This window comes from Lepidochelys kempii, chromosome 5 (genome assembly GCF_965140265.1).
Source record: "Lepidochelys kempii isolate rLepKem1 chromosome 5, rLepKem1.hap2, whole genome shotgun sequence".
Classification (NCBI taxonomy): domain Eukaryota; kingdom Metazoa; phylum Chordata; order Testudines; family Cheloniidae; genus Lepidochelys; species Lepidochelys kempii.
In genome coordinates, this window is record NC_133260.1 from 61316924 (window position 1) to 61344659 (window position 27736).

The following is a 27736-nucleotide window of genomic DNA, read 5'->3' on the forward strand; positions in this document are numbered from 1 at the left end:
CTGTGAACTATTTCTGAAAGAACTCTGTGTGTCTACAAAGCTCTCCATCTCTGCTATGAATCTGAAGCTCAAGATTTGTGGCAGGAGCCTTCCTTAATTTCATGGACTTCGGGCACTGGCAAGCTTGGATGATGCAAATGAGGCATCTAAATTCTCCAGCTGAACCTCAGAGTTGGGGGACTTGTATTTTAGCAAAGAAAACGTCCAGGGCTTTCTGTGAAGGGGCAGAATCAGAATTGCATGGACTTTTATAAAAATTAAAGAACTGTTTATTATGCTCATTTCAGATTGCTGAAACAATTCCTCTAGCTGCCATTTGTGTACAACCTGCCTTCTCCCTCAACTCCAAGAAGTCTTGTCTTAATCGGAAAAAAAGCACAAAGCATCTTATTGAGCACATGCCTTTTTCTGGTCAGTCTGCATAAGAATTCTGGGGAAGGATTTTGAGCATACTCCTTTCTTTAGCCACAGCAAAAAATAACAATTCTGCCTCTAAGAAAGACTTTTAAAGTTTCCCATCGAAGCTTGCTATAGGGAACTGAGGGCTCATTGGTCTCTAGGGAGAGATCAGTTTCCTTCTTTATAAGCAACTTGAAATGGGGGTCTAAGATTACTAAAATAGTAAACTTCCATTTATTTTGTTTCTTGCCCAGTGTGTAGGGGGTAAATTGTAGAATAATGGGTGCATGTCAGAGATCACCATTGTATTGTGGAGTAACTGAACACAGATTGGACTACCTGCCCTGAGATTAGATAGAAATCAGTAGGTGAATATGTATGATGGACAGGGAAGAATAGTGTATGATCTTTCTGTTGGATGCGTGAGATTTATATATGCACCATGTGAGCCAAGACTTGGTGCTTTTTAAATTTATCAATTTTTTCCAGCACCTCTTCTTTTGGCGCCTCAATCCCCAATAATGCCTTGTTATTATCATCATCAGATAATAGCAGGTTTGGGGTATGTATTTCCAGCATTCTCTGTGGTAGACACTGATGCAAAGAAATCTTGTAGCGTCTCAGATTAGAAGACCACAGTGATTTTCTCTCAGGCTTCCCATTTCTGATAAATGTAAAGAATTTATTTGTTTTTGTACTTTTAGCTACTTACTCTTCAAATTCCATTTTAGCCCTCCTAATTTACCTTACATATTGTCTGGTCTAGTTTATGCTCTTTTAATTTCCATTTTCTGAAAGTCAAAGTCACATGCATGGTTGCAGGATGTGGCTCTAAAAATTATATCTATATCTATATTTTTAAAGAAGATGTGCTGGGGAAGTCAATATCATTTTGAACTGATGAAGACTGACTGACTTTTTTTACTCTGGTTAGTTACATAACTTTTAGTAGATGTGGGGTGAAAAATCAGATCACAATGGTCTGGCCATACTGAAAGAAAAACAGATGGCAATGCACGTGGTTTAGTGAAGTTGCAACATTATTCTCTTAAAATACTGGGTGTACCTGGCAATAAATTGCACAGTACAGGTCATCAACATTTTCTTAATCACCTCCACATAATTCCCCCTTCCTCAGCTCCCTTAATGGGCAGCTCAAAAAGAAGAGGGGGCGCGGGGGAGGGTCACGTCCCTACTGCCCCAGATGTAGGTGCCCCAACCCCACTTCCTCAGCTCCTTTAAGAGATTATTTCTTTCAAATGCTTTTTAATCCATTTTCTTTCGTAACCGTACCCCTTCCATAATGAGTACCTGCACTGGACATCTGCCATGAGTTTTACATATTAAATTGTGACATTAGAACCTAACCCCCATGCACTACCTCACTGGGTCCCAGAAGGCAGGGGAGAGACCCTCTTCAGCCAATCTGTCAGCAAGGGGAAAATTCCCAGCCCCTCAGGAAAAAGGGCTACTAGTGTGTTGCCCTCAGCAAGTCATGAGGAATCCCAATCCTTATTTAGATTTCATGGGTAGGTGTGTGCTTCCACCAGCTTTATCCATGTCAATGAGGGATTTCTTCAGGGCTATATGGAATACAAATACTTCCCTCTTCTGGTGAGCAGGAAGGGCTGTGCACTTCCTATCCCCTCCACCCGACCTGGTTCAGCTGCTTCCTGCTCTTCCCTTTGCCATCCCTATAAACCTTCCCCCTCCTACTCCTGCTCTGCCTTCATTGTAGGGGAACCCCTTAAAAGGGGCAATAAATAATCCCTTTTCTTCCAGCCAGCCAGACAAAACACCCACAGCATCAAGCTTCTGGGACCAGTGAGCACACTTCCTGACCTCTAATCTTGCTAAAACTGGCATGAATATAAAGAAACAAAGCAAATGCAATTACCAGAGATATTGAAGTGGCAAATTTGAATTTTAACAGGAATTTAAGGCCATACTGACGAAATGTAAACTGTAGCCTTCCCTTATGGACATTTTTTTTTTTTTTTTTTTTTTTTAATATTTTTAGTCAATTTATCTCAAGAGCAAGGGAATAATTTTAATGGACTGACCTGATTTTCAATACGTGTTTTGCTTAAATCACCTCTAAATCATGACCCTACAGTTCCATTATTACAGACAAAACAAGAAATAGATTTGCTACCCAAGTTTCTTATAATGAATCAATGCACTTTCAGTCTGTCAGTGTTTGCAATTTTGCACTTTTAATTAAAACCTAAAATGAAGATATTGGCTACAGTTTTACTATCCATTACACTTTTTCCAAATAGTTTTGTGATGCAGGGTTAGCTTTGGAGAGTAGGGAAGAGCATGGAGGGACACCTACCAAGTTTAAAATGGGAAAAAAAAAAGCCACCAAATTTTAATCACAAAATCTTTACATTTTTAAACTGGCTGGATAGTTAAAGATAAAAGTATAACTTAAACTGGGGTCCTGATTCTGTGAATGTTTATGCATGTCAACATGACCAACTGTTGGAAGATAAACTAATCCTGCAAAAGCTTGCAGTCAGAGTATCAGATATTTTAATTTTCCTAAAATATTAACATTTACAACTGCTGCTTTACAACATTAGCATAAGGAAGGAAGGAAGTTTTACTCCCAAATATGGTGGCAACTTTCAAAATCAATGAGAACTACATGAATAATATACCCCATCTATCTCTAAATTCAATTTCTAAATTCTTTTTCCTCCTGACTCAACAAAATTCAAATGTTTATTATAAAAGAATGTAATCTAATTTCATTCTTCTAGGCTGCAGACAGTTATTTCAGCTGTTTACACTCACAAAGGTAGTTTTCCTTTTGCACAGGCACCTCATATAACAAAAGCCTGATTTGGAAGTTGAAGGAGCAAAGGGGAGCATGAGCAGGCCCCAAAACTCTATTATAGCTAGCTTTTAAAACCAAACACTTCTTGAGACAGGCATAGATGGCCTGTGGCTGAGACTGGAGCTCTGCTGAAGTGCAGACAGTTTAATAAATAAATAGATTTCTTCACTACCCATAAACAGCCCATTATAACTACTTATATGCTGTTCCACAGAGACCAACAAGTGGATAATTACAGAGGTCAACAGCTGTCATATTAAGTAATTTTATTAACCCAACAGAAAATTGTAAAATATCAGGATTTTTTCTCTTTGGGTAATTTTTCTTCCACTGTTTTGACAGAAAGATCTTCAATGTCGAAAATTGTTGAGATTACTGGGAGACCTTCAAGATTCAGAAATTAATGTTTCCCTAGCCATATTCAGGTCACTTCTACACTCAGCTATACAGAACATTTACTTTCTCAACTCCAGGCATGTGCAATGTCTCTTATATAAGAGATTTCAACCTTCATTATTCTTTTTAATATAGCTTCCTTTTGTGTTATCTTTAGACCTCCTATGGGTCTATCATCAGAAGGGCAGCTTTCCACTTTCAGCAATTAAGCTATATCTGTTTGGATGAGTTCTACAAACTAGTGAGATTCATATTTAAATATTCTATCTGCTTATCAACCTTAATCATTTGGGATAACAACAATGTAATAAAAAAATGTTAGCTCTGCATCACACCTATCTTGTCTTGAACAGAAAGTAAATTACTGTTCTTTCAACACTCTATAGCAAATTAAGTTTAGCTATTTATTTCAAGAGGGTAGTCCAAAGTTCACATATCTTTATCTGCTGGCCCTGACATGTATTGGAACAGCCTGTTCTACATCCATATTTCAAGTAGGCGCTTTACATCTTTATTTTCTTTGCTATTCCTGACAACCTAAGGAATGTTTTTCTTTTACATTCCAATATCTCTATTTAAATGCACCATATTTCATCTCTATGTCATGATAAAATTATGCATAATTTTGACAGGCATTTTTTTCAAAGCCTCGCTGCAATTTACATATCTATTTCTCTTTACACAGGCTTTCCCTTTATACTACATTATTTTTCATCTATTACAATTTACACAAGCTTACATAAAGATTGCAAATTGTGGTCATGATCCTGCAAATGTAATAATCATCCCCTTGGTCATCACAAGAAATTGAACCTGAAGCCTCAGGGTTCAGAGCATAAGCTTCTATAGTTCAAAGTCGCTTACTATGTGGATCAGGCACATAGGAGCTCATATCATATAGACTTAATGATGGGCTTCACAGTTATACATGTGCTTAAACTGACATATGTGGGTAACCCAACTGAAGCTAGTGAAGCTACTCACATGCATGTAATTAAGCATGTGCATGTTTGCAGGATGCCTAAGCGACTAATGAGAACAAACCTGCTAATTACATTACTCAGCAAGACCCAAAAGTGTGTCTGAATTGTGATTCTGGCACATCCAGGCATGAGGATGAAGGCAAAGTTCTAAAACTTGTGAAGATGCAACAAAACTTTAGTACATAAAACATTGTATTGTAATAGGTGAGCCCTGTTAAATATTATTCCAGGACAAAGGGAGAAAAAAAAAGTTAACCTACTTTAGTATTTTCCTATTCTCTTCATTGACTCCATACTCACCTGGAGTGAAGCTTGCTCCATTGTATTTCCATCACCATTGTCACAGATAATTTTGCTTTTTGAATTCTGTACTAGGTGTGATTCTACATTTTGTTCAAATCAATGGATTTATACAAGTGTAAAACTGGGGTAGAAAAATTGCCAGTCAGGCCTGGCCCAACAAGTTTTCATTGTGTATCACTCCTGATGTTGCAGTCTTGTTGGGCAGCACACAGAGCATTTGAACGCAACCTGGGCAAAGTGTGGTGCAGAGCCATGTCCCAGTGGTAGTTTCAAAACTGCTATAATCTTTATTCTCGCATCTGATGCGAGTCTCTCAGCCGTGCCAAAAAGAGGCACTTCTGTATGGAACATGGGCCACCTCCCGCTCTCAGATCCCAGCAACACAAGTGCATCAAGAGAAAAATAGAACTTCTGAATAAGCAATATAAAATTATAATTGATAATCATTCCTTTAAATTATTAAAAATATGAAATGACATTAAGAATTTGTGTTTTATGGACACCAGTTAGTGGAAGCATAATGATATTTGTTGTGATCCTGTTTGGCAAATAAAAATTATCTAGATCTGTGGTGGTTTTCCCAGATAGCTCCACCACAATTATTGACCCATCAGACAACACGATTCTTCAATGTTATTTTACATCTGCATTGACATAGAGGCACAAATTTTGTATCTAACTGTTAAGATTGTGATGAGTTTTACTACTAGAAAACAATTCCCACCATCTAAAATTAAATATAAAAAATGAGTATCCTAGAAATCTGTCATATCAGGTGATTCTATAGATTTAGTGTAGCTAAAGACATTTTTCATGCACCAAAATTTAAAATCCTGTCATGCTGAGTACCCTTTCCTCTACTGTACCTCTTGCTGTAAGCCTTAAAACTATTGTTTTCCATTGTTTTCTAGCAAGTTATTTTGTTAATAGCCCTACACAGAACAGTGACCATTTATACCAAAGTAATATAATCATTTTTGTTAGGAAGCTGCTATGGCTCCAGTTATCTGTTTCCTCACTGATCTTGAGGGACTTAAGCAAGACATACTTGTCCTGAGCTTCTACGCATGGCTGATTTCTAAACTGACGAAGTGCATAACATCAGACTCAAATTGACCAGTGAGGCCACCAACTCTGTGCTAATTATCAGGACTGTTACCACTTCTGTGGTGGATAGAGTTAGGATGGGAGACATCCATCAAGATAAAAAACCACATGTACCTTGCATGAAATTAGCATCCCGCTAGCTGCCAGAAGATGGTGGTAAGTGAAAGAGAAAAGTGAAATTTCTTAAGAGGCCTCATGAAATATTGTGTCCAAGTTAAAATGCCTGAGCAGGATACTAGCATGCAGAATAGTCGCAGAACGACATGAGCTTCAGAAGAGCAGTTGACAGAATTATTGTCTCCTTTCCTTAGAGATGCATACATTATACAGCCCGGAATCAATCACCACTCCAAAATATCGGATCTCTGGAAAAGTTTCTTATAATGCCATAGTCCTCCCCAACCCCAAGTGCTCCCCTCCCCACCCAGGTCCCTTCTCACAGGGGTCAAGGGCTCGTGCTTGCATTCTCCACCATGTGTAAGGGAACTCAGCCGGGGCTCGTCCCTTGGCAGGGTGGTAGGACACCACACTGCCTCACTACACTCTCTGCTGGGTTGGGGAATACTCAGTCTATGGCCCAGACCTTCAGGCTGGGTCCCGCAAGTGATTCGATATAAGCCCAGGCCCTGGTTCAGGGCGGGTCAGCAAAGAAACCGTCAGGGGCTCAGGCCCTCAGACAGGGGCTGAGCAAATAGTTCAGTATAAAAGCCCAGGCCCTAGTTTTAGCAACCAGGGGGAGGGGGAGACTGCCACCAGCAAGGTGGGTGGCAGGGGGGAGGCAGGCCCATCCACTCCACTGCATCCCAGCCCGGGGCCCTAGCAGCAATCGAAGACCCTCTGCTGTGTCTAGGGGGGGAGGGAAGGCTCTGCGCAGCACTTACCTCATGTGGCTCCCAGAAGTTTCTGGCATGTCCCTCTGGCTCCTAGGTGCAGGAGTGGTCAGGGGGCTCCGCGCGCTGCCCTTATCCACAGGCACCGCTCCCACACCTCCCACTGACCACGGTTCCTCGCCAATGGGAGCTACGGAGTTGGCGCTCGGGACAGTGCCTGTGTGGAGCACCCCTGGCTGTCTCTGCACCTAGCAGCCAGAGGCACAGGCTGGCTGCATCTGGGAGCTGCGTAGAGCTGGCTGCTGTAGCCTACCAGACTTTTAGCAGCCCGGTCAGCACAGCTGCCAGGGTCCCTTTTCGACTGGGCCTTCCTAATGAGCGGATCATCTCTCTGCTCTTTGCCCAGAGTTACCTCATTTCTCACAGCAGCATGGTTTTCATAAAAGCTTCCTCACATGGGTTAAACCCCTTTAAAAAGGAAACGGTTAATGCAGAATGGGAATAGCAGCAACCAGGTCATTATTAAATCCTATTGGTATTTTCCTGCTAGTCTGCCAGAGGTTGCTGGGTCCATGTCTCTGCAGTTTAATTCCCCATCTACCCTGTCGTGTCCATTTAACAGGAGAAAGCTGAGCAAATGTTCATAAGACACCTTTTAGTGGGGTCAGAGAGAAGAAAGGAGCATGCCAATTAGGCCCCCATGCTCCCTCCTCAAACAAATTTGGGGAAACTACTATTGGTTTTCTGATAGTTTTATCCATTCTAAAAATAAAATTAGAAAGAGTGGCCCCACCCTTTATTAGCAAATGAACAAACATTCTGCAAAACATTCCTGAGGCAATATTTTGTATCAGATTATTCAGCTCGTTGTAAAAGTTATTAGGCTTATTCATCCCATATGCGTGTTGTGCAGAGGGCTGGCATTATGGTCCTTTCTGTTAATCTAAATACCCACTGGCTACTTATAAATTAAACAACTTTTTTTTAAAAGTAATACAGAAGTTCATAAGTTATCACAAGAAATAGAGTAAATATTCAACATGGTAGCCATCATAAATATAAAGGGAAGGGTAAACACCTTTAAAATCCCTCCTGGCCAGAGGAAAAACCCTTTCACCTGTAAAGGTTTAAGAAGCTAGGATAACCTTGCTGGCACCTGACCAAAATGACCAATGAGGAGACAAGATACTTTCAAAGCTGGAGGTGGGGGAGAAACAAAGGTTCTCTCTGTCTGTGTGATGCTTTTGCCAGGAACAGAAAAGGAATGGAGTCTTAGAACTTAGTAAGTAAACTAGCTAGATATGCGCTAGATTTGGTTTTGTTTCAATGGCTGATAAAATAAGCTGTGCTGAATGGAATGTATATTCCTGTTTTTGTGTCTTTTTGTAACTTAGAATCATAGAATATCAGGGTTGGAAGGGACCCCAAAAGGTCATCTAGTCCAACCCCCTGCTCGAAGCAGGACCAATTCCCAGTTAAATCATCCCAGCCAGGGCTTTGTCAAGCCTGACCTTAAAAACCTCTAAGGAAGGAGATTCTACCACCTCCCTAGGTAACGCATTCCAGTGTTTCACCACCCTCTTAGTGAAAAAGTTTTTCCTAATATCCAACCTAAACCTCCCCCACTGCAACTTGAGACCATTACTCCTCGTTCTGTCATCTGCGACCACTGAGAACAGTCTAGAGCCATCCTCTTTGGAACCCCCTTTCAGGTAGTTGAAAGCAGCTATCAAATCCCCCCTCATTCTTCTCTTCTGCACGCTAAACAATCCCAGCTCCCTCAGCCTCTCCTCATAACTCATGTGTTCCAGTCCCCTAATCATTTTTGTTGCCCTTCGCTGGACTCTCTCCAATTTATCCACATCCTTCTTGAAGTGTGGGGCCCAAAACTGAACACAGTACTCCAGATGAAGCCTCACCAATGTCGAATAGAGGGGAACGATCACATCCCTCGATCTGCTCGCTATGCCCCTACTTATACATCCCAAAATGCCATTGGCCTTCTTGGCAACAAGGGCACACTGCTGACTCATATCCAGCTTCTCATCCACTGTCACCCCAGGTCCTTTTCCGCAGAACTGCTGCCTAGCCATTCGGTCCCTAGTCTGTAGCTGTGCATTGGGTTCTTCCGTCCTAAGTGCAGGACCCTGCACTTATCCTTGTTGAACCTCATCAGATTTCTTTTGGCCCAATCCTCCAATTTGTCTAGGTCCTTCTGTATCCTATCCCTCCCCTCCAGCGTATCTACCACTCCTCCCAGTTTAGTATCATCCGCCAATTTGCTGAGAGTGCAATCCACACCATCCTCCAGATCATTTATGAAGATATTGAACAAAACCGGCCCCAGGACCGACCCTTGGGGCACTCCACTTGATACCGGCTGCCAACTAGACATGGAGCCATTGATCACTACCCGTTGAGCCCGACAATCTAGCCAGCTTTCTACCCACCTTATAGTGCATTCATCCAGCCCATACTTCCTTAACTTGCTGACAAGAATACTATGGGAGACCGTGTCAAAAGCTTTGCTAAAGTCAAGAAACAATACATCCACTGCTTTCCCTTCATCCACAGAACCAGTAATCTCATCATAAAAGGCGATTAGATTAGTCAGGCATGACCTTCCCTTGGTGAATCCATGCTGGCTGTTCCTGATCACTTTCCTCTCATGCAAGTGCTTCAGGATTGATTCTTTGAGGACCTGCTCCATGATTTTTCCAGGGACTGAGGTGAGGCTGACTGGCCTGTAGTTCCCAGGATCCTCCTTCTTCCCTTTTTTAAAGATTGGCACTACATTAGCCTTTTTCCAGTCATCCGGGACTTCCCCGGTTCGCCACGAGTTTTCAAAGATAATGGCCAATGGCTCTGCAATCACAGCCACCAATTCCTTCAGCACTCTTGGATGCAACTCGTCCGGCCCCATGGACTTGTGCACGTCCAGCTTTTCTAAATAGTCCCTAACCACCTCTATCTCCACAGAGGGCTGGCCATCTCTTCCCCATTTTGTGATGCCCAGCGCAGCAGTCTGGGAGCGGACCTTGTTAGTGAAAACAGAGGCAAAAAAAGCATTGAGTACATTAGCTTTTTCCACATCCTCTATCACTAGGTTGCCTCCCTCATTCAGTAAGGGGCCCACACATTCCTTGGCTTTCTTCTTGTTGCCAACATACCTGAAGAAACCCTTCTTGTTACTCTTGACATCTCTGGCTAGCTGCAGCTCCAGGTGCTATTTGGCCCTCCTGATATCATTCCTACATGCCCGAGCAATATTTTTATACTCTTCCCTGGTCATATGTCCAACCTTCCACTTCTTGTAAGCTTGTAAAAACTTAAGGTTTTGCCTAGAGGGATTCTCTATGTTTTGAATCTGATTACCCTGTAAGGTATTTACCATCCTGATTTTACAGAGGTATTTCTTTTACTTTTTTTCTTCAATTAAAATTCTTCTTCTAAGAACCTGATTGCTTTTTTCATTGTTCTTAAGATCCAAGGGTTTGGGTCTGTGTTCACCTATGCAAATTGGTGAGGATTTTTATCAAGCCTTCCCCAGGAAAGGGGGTGTAGGGTTTGGGGGGATTCTGGGGGAAAAGAAGTTTCCAAGCAGGCTCTTTCCCGGTTATATATTTGTGAGATGCTTGGTGGTGGCAGCAATAAAGTCCAAGGGCAAAAGGTAAAATAGTTTATCTTGGGGAAGTTTTAACCTAAGCTAGTAAAAATAAGCTTAGGGGGTTTTCATGCAGGTCCCCACATCTGTACCCTAGAGTTCAGAGTGGGGAAGGAACTTGACAGTAGCAAATCATGAGAAACCTCTTGGAGGCTAACAATTTAAAATATATTACAGATCATTTCTCTTATATTTATCTTACAGTGCCATGCAGAGTACAGACACTGAACACACAGCTAGCACTGGTACAAGTAGCAGTGTACTGAGTCAGTGCTCACATGAGTAGAGTAGGGCATAGGATTCAGGACAGGACAACACTCAAGTAGTGCCTCCCATGTTTACAATGTTATTTTTAGCAGTGTAGTGGCCTGCTGCCAGAGCCTTTCCCCACCACAGTGAAAGATGCCAGCAGCAGGAGGCAGAAGGGAAAGTCCCTGCTTCCCCCTAATCCCTGCTGGAGCCCTTCACTGATGCCTGTAGCTACACACCACAGTGAGTACAGACACAGTTTGCCTTTCACTGCAGCACCTAACTGCATGTTTCCTACAGTCTGACACAAGCGTAGACAAGAGTAGACAAGGAGAGGTCATACAGCTGTTTTCTTTTGAAGCTCAGAATAAACAATAACTTTATTATAAAAGCTAGCATATGGTTAAATCTGTTCTCTTGTCGCCAGTTTGCTAGTTCTGGCTGGATCTGGTAGAACACTATTGCAACTAATGATTCAAAAGTAGTTTATTGTCTGCATTTTTTTTCCTGTATAAAAATATAGTGTGCTCAAGATATGCATAAATGCTGAACATTTTTGAACAAGCTAGAGAAAGCATATATTGTAGTGTCCGTGCATGCTGTTAATTTAACCCTCCTCCCCTCGCCCCGATGTTGCCAGTGTTCACCAGTGCCCAAGGCCACTCTTTCTGAAGGCAGACACATTCTTTTCAGTGGTATAGCAAGACATATTTCATATGTTTATATACCCATTTAATATGCTTTCTTGATAGATGTACAATATGTCACATGTGTTCAGGCAAAAAGCAAGTAGTTAAACAGCCAAGAGCTTTAGTTTTTAGCAAAATCAACAGAATGATCACTGTCTGTTTCAACACTGCTGATTTCATCAATAAAATAACCACTGTGGGAATATTTGTTTCTACCAAGCATTTTCAACAAAACAAATCAGGACTCATTTGAGCCATAGTACTTCCAATAAGTTCACAGAATACAAGAGAGAAAATACATCTGAACATAGAACATGATCAGTGTTCACGTTTCACTTACCTCAGAAAAAGACTAGTATGGTTTTAATGTACATCATACACTATGAAAGCCTAGTTGCAGACTTTTTCATACACAGTATCACATATAACTCGTAAATCCAAGAGATGGTGTCTTCAAAACAAGTCTCAAGGTGAAATTCAACACTCAAGAAACAATTTTTTTTCTGTGGAATTGTTAGGTGACAGATTTTCTGGGGTCACATGAGGCCAAATACATGTTTTAGCCAAACACAGCCCCGTTTTGGCTAAAAAGATTATTGGGAAGTTATAGGTATGTGTGAGGGGCAGATGGACTGCAAGGAACTAGCTAACAGATTTTATAGATTTCCAAGCCAAGAGCTGCAGTATAAAACAAATATCTAAAGGCTTATATAAACCAAATATCTAAGGGCTTCAAAATCCATGGAAAAGCATATGAATTTTTTTTAAAATACACTTTTCCCCAAAATGAAGTTTGGGATCCTAGAATCACCTTCATGTGCCAGTTAAATACAAAACTCGTATGTGCATTTCCTCATCACTGTTCAGTAACCTGAATACCATAGCCCCAGACACATTTAGTGCTAATCAATTTCTGTGGTAACTAGATTTCTAAACAAATTAGAACAAACTTAAAACACAGAAGGCCTCTGATTTGCCTGAAGAGTGCAGGATTACATTGCTAGTTGTATCATAAGCACTGCACACAAAGCATAACTCAATCAGTATCTACAGACAGATGTCATGTTTATGCCTGTGAAAAGTCCAAAACCGAGGAACTTCCTCCATTTCAAAGGTGACAAAAAAAATATATATATATACACACACACACACAATAGTAAATGTAGCACATCATTTTCTCAAGTTCACCTTCAATAGCCATAGTTTAGAAAAAAGTCATAGTTTGAATAGCTGAATCTCCATACTACAAAATAAAATTAAGACATCTAATCTTAATTAATAGAGATTACCCATAATTATGTACTACTTTTAAATTTAGATTCTAATGATATATCAGAGAATAATATTTTAGCACTGCTTCTTTAAAATGGAAGCTATAAATATATTTAAAGTCTTCTGTTAAGTCAGGTACTCTACTACAGTACAATCAAATCAACTCAGTAAATATATGGCTGACGTTTACGGCTACTGAAAAAAATCTAAAGAAGAGTGGCTATTCTAGAAGCATTTTCCTTACAAAATCAATATAGTACTCAGCAGTATGCAAGTATATTCAACAGCACCTGAGGAAGTGAGCTAATGATCTTAACTATATTTTAAAAATAAATAACTCAATTGGTAAGTCGATAAACAAGAGTTCCTGTTAATATGGAGATCTTAATATGAGCATATCAAGGGTGGAATTTCATCACTGTTTTATTTTCTGACTAGATCTCTAACTGCATGATGACAAACACACTGTAGGATGACAAAAAAAACCTCAGTTTCATAGTTCCTAATCTATAAACATACATGATGCTTGAAAGGGAGAAACAATACATGTTAAAATGATGTATTTGTTAATATAGATGAGTGCTATTCCTTCCCACCTTCAGCATTCTGAACTTGAGAAATACATTCATTTTTCTGACTCAACAACATGCGCATATTTAAGGGAATGTATAGTTTTCACAAAAAAAAAATCTATTTAACCATTTTCCATAAAAAAAGAAGTATCTTTAAAACTACTTGGATTTCAAAATAACAGATGAGAGAGCCTTTGCTATTTGTGTAAGAAAAAGAACAGAGTATTACTTGGTATACAATATTATACAGAATTGATTTAAAAACAAGACGTGATCTAGTGCAAGTCACTAGAGCATGGTACACTTCACAAAGATCAGCCAAAAACATTCTTACCTTATTGTACTCAAATGGCAAAGTTGCTCCAGTTTTCAGCTTGCAACTATCTAGCATAGTGGAACAGGAGAGACCAGAACATCTTTTGCTTTACAAAAGGTACCTGCACACCCACAACTAGCCCTTTTGAGATGCAACAGCTAAGCAATACTGTTCACCTCCAGCTGGCAGCAACAGCCTCTTTGCAAATACCACTTGCTTGCCGCTGTGAACTGCAGCTACTCAGAATGAAAGTGAGGGGAAAACGTGATGTGTGAATACTGTTGCTTCAAAGGATATGACTCATCTCCCCACCTCAAGACACTAAGAACTGCCTTCTCCTCCAACTCTAAATGCTGAATTCAGAGTGTACCTAAAATGGGTAGGGCATATGGGTTTTAAACAAACAAAAACAAACAGGATCCAAACATTTACCTGTTAAAACATTCATTTTACTATTTAGCATGTTTCCCATACAGAATTCATGTGCGAGATCACACATACCATAGAAATGATCTCACACAGCAAAAGGATTGGTAGAAAAAAAGATATGTTCTGTAATGCTGACCAGATATGTGGTTACAAGCTTGCCAATGTGAATAGTTCCAGTCCGGTATAAAAAGGTAGAAGTCAAACATGCTAAAACTGTTAATGAAAACTAACAAAGTTCTTTTAAAAGTGCCTTTTTTAAAAAAAAACCCCAGACTGTAAACATATTTTGCCTTAATATATCCTGAAATGCATTGTCATCATCTCGTGACAGTAAAAACAGTTGTCTCCTCTGAGTCAGAGCTATTTATTTTTTCAACTTTGTCAACATTTCTTCACTTGTTATATGCAGCGCTGTTGTAGATGTGTTGGTCTTAGGATATAAGAGAGAAAGTGGTGAGGTCCAGTAAAAGATATCACCTCACCCACATTGCCTCTCTAATTATCTACATTAAAGTAATTTCAGAGCTAAAACATTAACACTGAAAATAAATTCAAATACCATCAAGAAGATTAACATAAATTAAATCTTTCTACCAAGGGAAAAAAAAAAAGACTGATTTTATGCTGATTATGGGGGCATATGAAAGTGGAAAAGAGGGGGTTGGGGAAAAATCCTGAAGGAAAAGAAAGCAAGCAAACTAACATGGATGTTTGGCCGAATATGATGCCATATAGTCATATTAACACAAGCATTCCACTGCTGGATATCATTATCTGCACGTCCCTAGAGCTTGTCCAGTTTTTTGTACTCTTGGTAGGATATTTCATTGATTTCTTTAATCTTCACTCTGGAAAGAATGTACTTTTGTTTTGCAAAAAGAAAAAGGAGTACTTGTAGCACCTGAGGGACTAACACATTTAGTTGAGCATAAGCTTTCGTGAGCTACAGCTCACTTCATCGGATGCATGCAGTAGAAAATACAGTGGGGAGATTTGATATACACAGAGAACATGAAACAATGGGTGTTACCATACACACTGTAACAAAGTGATCAGGTAAGGTGAGCTATTACCAGCTGGGGCGGGAATCTTTTGCAGTGATAATCAAGGTGGGCCATTTCCAGCAGTTGTCAAGAACGGGTGAGAAACAGTGGGGGTGAGAAGGGGGAAATAAACATGGGGAAATAGTTTTACTTTGTGTAATGACCCATCCGCTCCCAGTCTTTATTCAAGCCTAAGTTAATTGTATCCAGTTTGAACATTAATTCCAATTCAGCAGTCTCTCGTTGGGGTCTGTTTCTGAAGTTTTTTTTGTTGAAGAATTGCCACTTTTAGGTCTGTAATCGACTGAGCAAAGAGATTGAAGTGTTCTCCAACTGGTTTTTGAATGTTATAATTCTTGACGTCTGATTTGTGTCCATTTATTCTTTTACTTAGAGACTGTCCGGTTTGGCCAATGTACATGGCAGAGGGGCATTGCTGGCACATGATGGCATATTTCACATTGGTAGATGTGCAGGTGGACGAGCTCTGATAGCATGGCTGATGTGATTAGACCCTATGATGGTGTCCCCTGAATAGATATGTGGACACAGTTGGCAACGGGCTTTGTTGCAAGGATAGGTTCCTGGGTTAGTGGTTCTGTTGTGTGGTGTGTGGTGGCTGGTGAGTATTTGCTTCAGGTTGGGGGGCTGTCTGTAGGCAAGGACCGGCCTGTCTCCCAAGATCTGTCAGAGTGATGGGTCGTCCTTCAGGATAGGTTGTAGATCCTTGATGATACGTTGGAGAGGTTTTAGTTGGGGGCTGAAGGTGATGTCCAGTGGCGTTCTGTTATTTTCTTTGTTGGGCCTGTCCTGTAGTAGGTAACTTCTGGGTACTCTTCTGGCTCTGTCAATCTGTTTCTTCACTTCAGCAGGTGGGTATTGTAGTTGTAAGAATGCTTGATAGAGATCTTGTAGTTGTTTGTCTCTGTCTGAGGGGTTGGAGCAAATGCGGTTGTATCGTAGAGCTTGGCTGCAGACAATGGATCACGTGATGTGGTCTGGATGAAAGCTGGAGGCATGTAGGTAAGCATAGTGGTCAGTAGGTTTCCAGTATAGGGTGGTGTTTATGTGACCATCATTTATTAGCACCGTAGTGTCCAGGAAGTGGATCTGTTGTGGGGACTGGTCCAGGCCGAGGTTGATGGGGGATGGAAATTGTTGAAATCATGGTGGAATTCCTCAAGGGCTTCTTTTCCATGGGTCTAGATGATGAAGATGTCATCAATGTAGCGCAAGTAGAGCAGATGCATTAGGGGACAAGAGCTGAGGAAGCGCTGTTCTAAATCAGCCATAAAAATGTTGGCATACTGTGGGGCCATGCGGGTACCCATAGCAATGCCGCTGACTTGAAGGTATACATTGTCCCCAAATGTGAAATAGTTATGAATGAGGACAAAGTCACAAAGTTCAGCCACCAGCTTTGCCGTGACATTATTGGGGATACTGTTCCTGATGGCTTGTAGTCCATCTTCGTGTGCAATGTTAGAGTAGAGGGCTTCTACATAGTGGCTAGGATGGTATTTTCAGGAAGATCACCAATGGATTGTAGGAAACTAAATAAATGTGTTAGTCTCTATGGTGCCACAAGTACTCCTTTTCTTTTTGCGGATACAGACTAACATGGCTGCTACTCTGAAACTTCAGAAACAGACTCCAACGAGAGACTGCTGAATTGGAATTAATTTGCAAACTGGACACAATTAACTTAGGCTTGAATAAAGACTGGGAGTGGATGTGTCATTACACAAAGTAAAACTATTTCCCCACGTTTATTTCCGCCCCCCCAGCTGTTCCTCACCCGATCTTGACAACTGCTGGAAATGGCCCACCTCTATCACTGCAAAAGATTCCCGCCCCTTGCTGGTAATAGCTCACCTTACCTGATCACTCTTGTTACAGTGTGTATGGTAACACCCATTGTTTCATGTTCTCTGTGTATATTAAATCTCCCCACTGCATTTTCTACGGCATGCATCCGATGAAGTGGACTGTAGATAAGCTCACAAAAGCTTATGCTCAAATAAATTTGTTAGTCTCCAAGGTGCCACAAGTACTCCTTTTCTTTTTGCGGATACAGACCAACATGGCTGCTACTCTGAAACCTGACTTTTGTTTCAGTTTAGTTTGGTGGGCGAGGGAGTGTTTTGTTTTTGTTTTATTAAACAGGTCATTTATGATTTATCATTTGGTTTACATTTATCTTTTAAACAAAATGCAAATTGTGTGTTTGTATCTTAGTGTACTGTCTAGAGAGAACACTGTATCAAATACTTCAGACTCTTAAAATTTATTGCTATCCTTATTTTGCTGAGGGGAAACTGTAGCACATAAAAAAAACACTGTGAAACTTGCCGTATGAGTGTGACCATACTTGCATGCAGAGGAAGTGGAGGAAAGAGAGATGCCTTTTACTTTAAAGTATTTCCATTATGTATATTACCCCCTTACTGATAAAGGGCCTGATTCTTCACTTACTTACACTTGTCTAAATGAGGAGTGACGCTGTTGAAATTGATTAATCTGAACTGATGTAAAAAGTGCAAGGAGAATCAGGCTCAATAAATGTCAAATCCTTGCTTTTTTACCTGCTTGGCATAATTCTTGAATGATCTCATACAAGATATTTGGATCTGAGAGCCCAAGAACCACAGGTTAAATGTAAAATATTATCTCTTCTGCAATATGGGTACGCAGAAAATGTGTAAAGTTTATTTTAGACTCTGGCCAAAAATAAAAACACCATTCTGGCTCTGGAATCCCTCAGCACATCTTTTGTCCCAATCTCAACCATGAAAGAAATGCCACACTAGTTTCTCGATTAAGCATATAATAAGTGACATTCAGAAATGAGTTTATTTCTGAAATTGCATCTTCTATTCCTCGTCACAAGCAGCACAAAAAACAGAACTACTTTAAACTTTTAATTTTGAATTGAGTTTTCCTGCTCTCTAAAGTTCATCTCCCTGAAAACTCATAGTCAAGGGTCATCTAAGATAATTGTAAATAGACAGTCTAACAAAACACCCACATTTCTCTTCTGCTCCTCCACTACAGCTGGCACAAGATCAGTGGAATAGCCAGCTGCCTAAGGCAAAAGAATATTTGGTATCAAACCCTAAAGGATTGAACTTCTGCAATTATGAAAAGTTTTTCCACCACACAGATCACTCCATCTTTTTCTCACTTTATTTTGTCTTATCACTTCAGAAAAAAATGAAAGAATAAAATATCCCTCCAGCATTAACTTCATCTCAAGGTGGATTTTAAACTTGGTGTTCCAGTTATGACTATGAGGCACACACATTTTCCAATTTGCCTAAGGGAGCAAAAATTCTAAAGACATTCCTATATCTGAGACTGCTTTAGGGCACAAGTCGGTCATCATCTTGGCAGATAAAAGTGCGAGTTTCCCTTCCACCAACTATACTACAATGTTACTTCCTCAGAAGCACCTTGTACTGACCATTGCTGGAGATAAGATACCAGACTAAATGTAGCAGCCTGATGGCAATTAATTCCTACCATGTGTTCCTAGGAACTTTAAAAATGAATAAACACACCAAACAACAAGGGAAAGATGCTACATTACTGTTGATCTGGAATGCAAGAATTCCTCTTGCAGGTAAAAATTCATTTTTCTAAACCCGTCATCAAATATTTCACTAACAGAATCTGTATAACAATTCCTAACAATACAAACAGCCCTACAATCTTACATTGAATTTCACATCTGCCAAAACAAGTCTAGTAACTCTAATAGCCAAACAAAATGTAATTTTTAAGTCTCACCACGGCCTCACTATTTTCCACCCAATAAGACGACAAGGCTGACTAGCCCCCACCCCCCACCCCGGCAACTCCCACTCCCCTGGACATTAGTCCTCTCTACCTCAAGGGCTTTTGAGATACATTGTCTGATACAGCTGACAAAGATAGTCATGGACCAATAAAAGATTTTTTAGGACCTACCTAAATAACTAGTCAAACAGATGGAGCACTTGAGTCTTTGACAGATAGAACTAAAAGGAAGCACCCAAAGACACAATGAACATCCAACAAGAACTGTCTTCTTCTGGGTTAGAATAGACACATTTGGTAAGAAGAGAACTTTATTGCTGTCTCCCTTCGCAAACTGTCCCATTAGAGTAATGTATGGAGTTTTGGGTAGTTGAAGGGCCCTCAGCTAAAAATATGGAAACACTGGAAGTAGGAGGAAGTCATCGAAACCAAATTTCAATAACCCAGATCAACCTGTACATTGCAAGCTTAGACTCAGGTTCTCCTAGGCTCATCAAGGTGCCAGTACCAGGTGACCCAGTAACACCAGAGTTGTCCCTTGACGTGGTTGTACATAGTTTCCGTATGCAGCGTAGATAAGGTCTTAGCCAGGTTTCCTCACCAGGCTAAAGCCTTAGACATGTCCCCAGAGGAACCCAATGAAAGTTCTGTAACCAAGTCAGAAGACAGTTGGATCATAACCAGGTCCCCTGACTCAGTCATACCATAAATGGGGGTCTCTGCTCTCCAGAAAAAAAACTGTGAGGAGAAAGAGCATATGCACTGCACTTCTCCAGAAAACAAGATGGTGCTTAGAGCTCTCTTGCATGCCTGGATCAGCTGAAGTAGACTGAACTCTTCATGCAGAAAGTTGAGGGAAACATTTCCTTTTGGGCAGGCCCTTTTGTCTACTAGCATATAAAAGCAATTTAGACTCATTCACTAACTGGCATGAAATAGGACATTTGCCCTCCCTGGCAGGAGATTTCTCTCCCCATTGACAGAAACTGCAGGAATGATTCCACAGATGCAGGAGAGGACTGGGACTCAGGAGCTCTGGGTTCAATTCCTCTGTGTGATTCTGGGCATGCCACTTAATCCCTCTGTGCCTCAGGTATCCATCTATAAATGGAGAATAACAATACTCCTCTACCTCATAAGGATGCCAGGACCATAAATTCATTTTTTGTGATGCACGCAGATACTACTGTGATGGGACCAACATAAGTATCTACACAGACAGCATTTACTTTTGGCCCCTCTATTTACATAAGATACAGCCAAAATGTTGCCAAACATGACTAGAGCTCACAGGTGCGATCAGTTCATCTTAAGTACTAAAACACTCCTCTTACTATTCTCACCTCAAAGCCTCAAAGAATTTTACAAAGAATCTTTCTATACTTGAGAGTAGAAAAACGAGCACCAGATGAAAGCCACAATATAGAGGGAGGAAAGCTGTCTGAAGATATAAAAAATTGGAGCAATACCATTTATTACTGTAGCCTGCCACTCAAAACCTTAAGACAGGAAAACCCATCTCTTCCAGTTTTGCTAGACACTAAGAGACAGATCCCCAGCTATGTCCAAAGTGCACACAGCACAATTCTGGGTAATATAATGTTCAAAGGTGGCTTAAAGAGTAGCTTTAGAGCCTCTAAACCACTAGAGGGTGATCATAATAGCTCTATGCCACCAAAGGATTGCTCTTGCACTGAAGTGATACTCCTTGAGTCAGCTAACATCAGTTTTAGGGCCAGTTTACACTGACAGTGTGGCACAAAATGATCGTGCTACACTGAAAAATATGGTCCAAACAGCTCAGAAAATTGTTTAACAAAGCTTAATAACTTTTCCTGGTAAATTTAATAACAATAGCACTGAAGTTTAGGGTCTAATTTAGTAAATTGTATCTTAGAAACAGTATGAATTTTAAAATGAGAAATTACTATAGATTGGTATTGCAGATTTGATGAGAGCATCTCTTCAGTGCACTGAACTTTCATATTAAATTAAAGCAATCATTTTTAGCAACATGATGTGGCACAATATTTGCAAAACTTAATATTTTTAAAACATGTAACAAAAAAAGTATTTTGACCCATGGAGAGCAGACTGTAGAGACATGAATGAAAAATTGTTTAGTTTTTTCTTTAGTCACCACAACCACATTATTCAACTTTTCCTCTGTGACTCCCTCTCATTTTAATGGGGCAGTATTCAAACAGAATAGTATGGGAAGTCATATTATGTTCCATATATTTCTCACTTTTAGAATGTGCCTATCTTCTTGGTATCTAAAGACAGATGTAGTTACTTTATGTTTTTGTATTTAAAGCTTTTTCCAATATTTATTTTAAATCCTATATATGGTGTATGAAAGATTTGAAATCTTACTTATTCTGCAAGCTAAATCAGGCCCCTAGCATGTTAAAAAAGTAATAACTCCTGTGAGACAGCAAACAGATAAAGGATATAATATAGCAAGTTGTTTTTTAAATGTACAGTCTTCACTACATGTACATATTGAGATACAGGAGGGCCAAGGAGCAGTGGTAGAGGGGAAATATATAAACCCTATGCTAATTAAGGTGTGGTTCCCTGTAGACTAGGGAGGGTTGCTACAGGTTAATTGGAGCACCTGAAGTCAATTAAGCCCTGTCAGGAACCTAATAAACCCCCCTGCTTCAGGCCATCAGGGGAGGAGAAGGAAGGAGAGAGTTTTGGAGCTTGAAGGTGCATTGTAAGATTTGAAAGACCAGAGAACCAAAGTACGGTATACCCTGCCCAGCAGGGGAGGGAGACTTCCTCCCACAGCATCTAAGGACCAAAGGTTCCCCACCCAACGGGGAAGAGGGTAAGAAACTGCAGGGGTTGAGAGGAGCTGGGGCTCAGAGTGAGGAGCAAATCCAGACCCCTCCCCTGCTTCCCTCCTCTACCACCTTCCCAGGCCACTAGTGGGGAACTCAGCGGCCCAATAGCAGGGGCAAGGGGTGGCATCTTAGCCCCCCTGCCAAGAAATGTGCAGGACCCACCATACTAACGTTGGCCATCTTGCCACAATATTTAGACCAAAACAGATTGTGTGCTAAAATATGTATCTGTATATTTCAGATTATTTTGCTTTTGAAATCAGAATATTCAGTCAGAGTTAAAGGCATAAATAAGTAATCAACTTTGCTTCATTCAAGCAAATAGATTAGAAAATTTAGTAAATCACTGTAGTAACAGGGTTATTAACAACCAGAAATAGTGGAACAACTTCCTTGAGCTAAGCAGGTAGAGGAGCATGGTTCTGTTTGCCTTGAGAAAAGTTTACAGCTTCCTTTGAGAGTCAGTTTTTCAAGGACTTACTGTGTCATTCAAAAGAGAACCTATGTGGTCTCCAGGACTGTTGTAATCTCACATCTCAATTTCCCCATAATGAACCACTGTCACAAGCAAATTGTGAGGCAGCTGCTGCTAGTCCAGGTATGTACAGAATAACATTTCTCAGACCAAGGAAAGGAAAAGAGGGAGTAACCAAAACACTTTAAAACCCACATCAATGTACAGTTGACAGTGAATGTGTGTAATGCAATAAGAATCAAACTAAATGGATAGTCTGTCATTTTAAACTCGAAAAGGAGTTACCCTTTTTGTGCTTCCTTCCCTCAATTTGTTCAAACTTATTTTCCTTCAGTTGATAATACTTGTATCTGAAAACACACTTATACAGGCATACAACTGAAGACTCATTTCTTTATATCAAAAATATGGGGATTACAGAGTTGGTCTCCTGGTAGCAGAAGAATAATTGTAAGTTATAGGTCTAATCTTTCAGAGGTGCTGAGTACTAACAACCCCAGTTAATTAATGGGAAATGCAGGTGAACAGCACTATTGAAATTCAGACCCTGTTTGTTCAGGCTCCATAAACACGATCTCTTGGAACAAACTGAGTGAATGCTGATGGAGTAAATGATTACTTCTACAACCAAACAAAATTCTCTTCAGTGAGTTGAGTCTAAACAAAATTTGCCTCAACCTAGTCTCCCCTTCATTTCCTCCTTCACTCGCCCTCAGATCACTAGTAACCACAGACATTTTCAATGCTTTATGACTGAACTATAGCTCAGGTAACTATAACCACTAAGGATCGATGCCTAAACTGCTAAATGACAAGATAGTTTTATTATTTTATAATGCTAAAAAAACATTGAGACTATGCCCCGTATTCTTCATAGAGATATTATAGGATATGATTATGGCATAACTATGATGCATTTTATGCAAAATAGGTCATATGAGATTATATTGAAAAGGTGATGATCTACTGAATATGCTTGTTTTTTTGCATGTATCATTTTGGTATCTGAAGTTAGGAATGTCGTCTATGCATCTATTACAAATGTGTTTGCACTTGGGGAACGCCCACTAGGCAGAATCCAATCCATCTTGATGGCTTGCTGGGAAGGGCCACTAGAGAAAACAGGCCTTAGAAGAAGTTTATCTCCCACCGGGGAACCTTCCTGAGGATGCTACAAACAACCTCCGAGTCATGGCTGCTGTGACCCTACAGGGACATGTGATCAAGTTACCTGGTACTAGACACCATCTTGGAATACGTGTTTTTCCACTGAGCAGGTGTGGGAACCAAGCTTGGAGACAAAGGGCTCCTTTCCTAAGGAAGGGTAGTGACATCATAGTTCGTCACTGACTCCCCACCCAAAGACAACTCTTAAACACCTGAGGAACAAGGACTGAACTGGGGGAGAAGGGCTGGACCCATGCTAGAGGGATTTTTAGCCTGTGAAAGGAATACCTGGGGTTTTAAGTTGCAAGCAAGGGTAGCTGGCCCCTTAAGAATCTCTGCAACCAGCTTAAATCATCGTTTACGGTGGGACATTGCTACTCATATCCAATTTCTTTAGTATATTAAGCTTAGATTGTGTTTGTTTGCTAGGTAATAATCTTTTTGCTATCCCTTATAATCACTTAAAATCTATCTTTTGTGGTTAATAAACTTATTTTTGCTTTATCTAAAACCAGTGCATGGGAGTCATAACTTGAGGCAGAAAGCAGTGTATATGCCTCTCCAGATTGAGGGAGGGGGCGAATTTCATGAGCTTACACCATACAGTTCTCTGGGCAGCGCAAGATGGTATAATTTTAGGTTTACCCTCCAGAGTTGGGTGCGCACTTGAGTAACTGGGCCGTTCCAGAGTTCATCTCAGTATCTGTATGTTGCTGCAGCTGGGTGTGTCCCTACCTGTATGTGTGCTGGAGGGGGCTTGAGGGTTGTCACAGCAGTACAGTGTAAATGGAGCCCAGGTTGGTGGGTCAGGTGGGCTTAGTGGTACCCCAGTTCCAGGTGGCACCCTGGGGGGAACCCGTCACAAACATATTAGCCAAACTGCTACAATAAAGTTCATAACGGCACTCAGTATTTCTTTTTACCTAGCATGGGGACAGTGCATACTTTATCTACATTGCTCCATACACACGCCTATTCCTAATCTACAGGAGCCATTTTTATAGATACTAAATACACCCTCTATACTCATTTAACATAAAGCTCAAGAAGTTAAACTTCCAATAAAAAGGTCACTTGTAATAGTATTTTTTGGTGATGTAGATACTTTCATGAAGACTCTGAGGCTACCAAAACACATTCCAAGTAGATCCTGGGCAGCCATTAAAAGTAAGTAATGTTCAATCACTACCAACATGGGGAAAATTGAAACTGGTAATTTACTGTATGTGTGAAAGGCTTTCTATCCTATGATCAATCTTTCTTGCCATCCAGTCTCCTGTAAACATACTTCTCACATCAGGCATTAGAACATTAGAAAAGTCCTTTTAAAGATTCAAAGGATGAGAGTCTCTCCCCTAGATAGCATAGAAGGGCCAGAAACAGCATCGATGAGCTACACCAGCCCTGGATTTGGCTGGAGAATTCTGCTGGCATGGGAACTGAGGAAGACAATCACAGGCTGCATTCCAAGAAGCTCCCTGTAAGCCTGATGCCTGAGGACATGCTGGGTTGTGGCTAGGGATCAGAGGAGAATGTCAATGGCAGGGCTGCAGCATGTAGTGCTGAGAAGGTGCTAGGGAGTACTGTAAGCCCATAGGGCAATCCACAGAGGCTCCCATAACTTAAGCACTCCTGCCATCCACACCATCCCTCACATTATTTAAATTACGCCCGTGGCCACTCCAGCCTCCTGATCAGGAAGGAACAAGGGTGGCTTCAAGAGTTACCTTAGCTCTCTGCCCCGGCCCATAAATTCTTTGTGTGTCTCAAAGAGGTGCAGCACAGAAACTCAACCAATTTTTTTGGCCTTCCTGAAAGAATTTTAGAAGGACGTATGTTTAGAGTTAAATTAGAAATTAACCCACTCTGCTCGAATATATGGAACAAGGTGCGCCATACAGCAGACTATTAAAGTGGAGAGCATTAAGTGGAGATTGTGGATAGATTAGCTTCTGCATCACTTGTATATGAGGAATCACTTTCAAATATGTCAGCTGAAGGACAGTGTTGGGGCAGGCCATAGGAGCGACTACTAAATCCATGGACATGTAGAGGAAAGCAGTTCAGTAACAACTCTAACCAAGGGGCTAGAACACTTGCTGCACAAGGGCTCTAAAACTGTCCTTCCTCTGCCAGTATGCTTGCGGTGGAGCCTATCCTTCTCCAACTCTTCCATCAGCCCACTTATCTATAAGAAATAAGCCTATGAAACGGTTAACTTGACTATAATTCCTGTGAAGCTGAGCTGAATCTTTTAAATATTTACAGTATACCTCCACTGTCAATTACTGTACTATATAATAAATCTGTATATACAGGAAACTCTTCAAAAGGTATGGCTGTTCTATTTACAGTGCTAACACCAAATAAGATTTATCCTAAGTACCTAATTCTCTGTGAAACATTCCCCTGCTTTGTTATTTTGGAAAATATATAGTTCTATATATTCATACTAGTTCTGGTCACCTACTACACTCCTAGAGCAAAAGCCTGTTACAAAATTGAATCCACTTGCACTTTGCTAATTTGAGGATATACTTTCACATCCTAGACACAGGGAACACCAAAGTTGAAATGGTACTGATGTCATATTCTAGGGCTCCTGTGTGCTATGATAATACAAATAAATGAAACAAAACACGAGAATACATTTTGAAAACAGAAGAAAAGAGTATTTTTCTATAATAAAAGTAAAAAGAACGGTTTTCCATACTGGTAGTTACACTGGAAATACCAAATCCTTCCCCATGAGTAACTTTTATTTCAAGAGTCTAAAAAAGAAAAACAAATGCAGGCTGTTTATACTAAGGAGGTCTACTAAGACCTTTTGCTTCTACAGCATCTCTCTCTCTCTCGCACGCACACACACACACACCCCCCATTTAAAGTATACACTTTTTGGTTCAACTCCATGCAGATGACTAGCATCTGATACGAGAACATAAAAAGAGTGTCATCTGTTTATTCTACACCCTACCACCTGGTAAATGCTCCTAGGTTAAGAAGATGCATATTTTGCTGTTGTTAAAACACCCACTTCCTGTTAATGATTTGCTTTTCACAACAAGATAAATTCAGGAAGTACAGGCAGCTTGAAATGGGAAAAGTGAAGCTTTAGTACAACCTCTGATTACAGAGGCTTTCAAAATGTGGAGTCACTTAAAATGCAGTTGACCTGCACCTGTAATTTTTGGAGAAAAATATCCAAGCACACAGGTTCGTTACTGAAATAATCTAATCAGAAAAGTTATTTTCACTTCTCCTCTCCCTTAAATATTATAAATTCAGGTTTTTTAAGTATTTGCAATTACGTCAGTTTCCAAATTATCTGTATTTAAAATTACAACAGCAAGGCCTTTATACTTCATTTTAACTGAAAAGGTTTAAAAAAAAAACCAAAAAGACAGCTCTACTTTGTGATCCTATTATTGGAAACTCATCCTCTTCAGTCACTGCAATGTACTGGGTTCTTTTTCTAAAATAGATTCTAAGCATTCCCATAAGGTATGGATGAATAACTTTAGGAATTTTTCTATAAGGTTATTTTTCAGAAATATAATACAGTCTATGGAAAATATACATTAAGTGAAGAAATGTCAATAGATGTTCCCTGTTAATTATGTGATTATAAATGATCTGCGTCTTAAAATTTTATCTTCTCTCCCTTGGAACCAGCAGGAGAGCCAAAAACAAAAAACCCCATACACAACGCAAATTGTGTTAAACATAAACTAAAAAAAATAAAGGGAAAGCAGCATTTTTCTTCTGCATAGTATAGTTTCAAAGCTGTATTAAGTCAATGTTCAGTTGTAAACTTTTGAAAGAACCACCATGTTTTGTTCAGAGTTATGAACATTTTAGAGTTACAAACAACCTCCATTCCTGAGGTATTTGTAACTCTGAGATTCTACTGTAATAACTACAATAAAGATGGTATTGAGAGATGGAACAGGGAACATTCTCTCATGGGTTTAGAGAAAAAAGTTTCATGAGCTGAATAAGAATTTAGTTGTGGGTTCTCTAACCAAAGAGCAGATGTTCATTAACTCTTTCAAGAATTTTTTACTATATTAGGGCTAAAATAGTGTTTTGCTTGACTAAGGTGGGATGAACTGAAATGGCTATAAGTGATACGGAGAGTCCCAAGGATTGCAAATGAAGTAAATTCTCCAGGAGGGATTGAAAGGGAGCTGAAGCTGGGTTTAGGGTATTGTTGCCCACGAACAGAACCTTTTCCATTTATGATTTTAACACAGACTATTTGACTGCTTCCTGCAGTTTAACAGAATGTCCTTTACTTTTTTTGAACAGTACAGTTCTAAATCTGTCAAAATCCTATGGCCCATG

At 40.2% G+C, this 27736-nt stretch overlaps 1 protein-coding gene across 17 annotated transcripts in view; it reads right to left on the minus strand.

The window, feature by feature from the left end:
- The window catches only part of MCTP1 (multiple C2 and transmembrane domain containing 1), a 476976-nt gene that overhangs the window by 268265 nt on the left and 180975 nt on the right, over positions 1 to 27736 (minus strand). Inside the window, exon 1 of one of the 17 annotated variants that reach the window (XM_073344519.1) lies at positions 13644 to 13832. The exons of 15 other annotated variants lie outside the window; for them this stretch is intronic. In XM_073344519.1, the coding sequence (XP_073200620.1) occupies positions 13644 to 13700 (57 nt within the window). In that variant the 5' untranslated portion in view covers positions 13701 to 13832. Of the gene's footprint in view, positions 1 to 11805; positions 11829 to 13643; positions 13833 to 27736 lie in introns of those variants that run through there. One more of the 17 variants, XM_073344526.1, reaches the window with a different exon arrangement.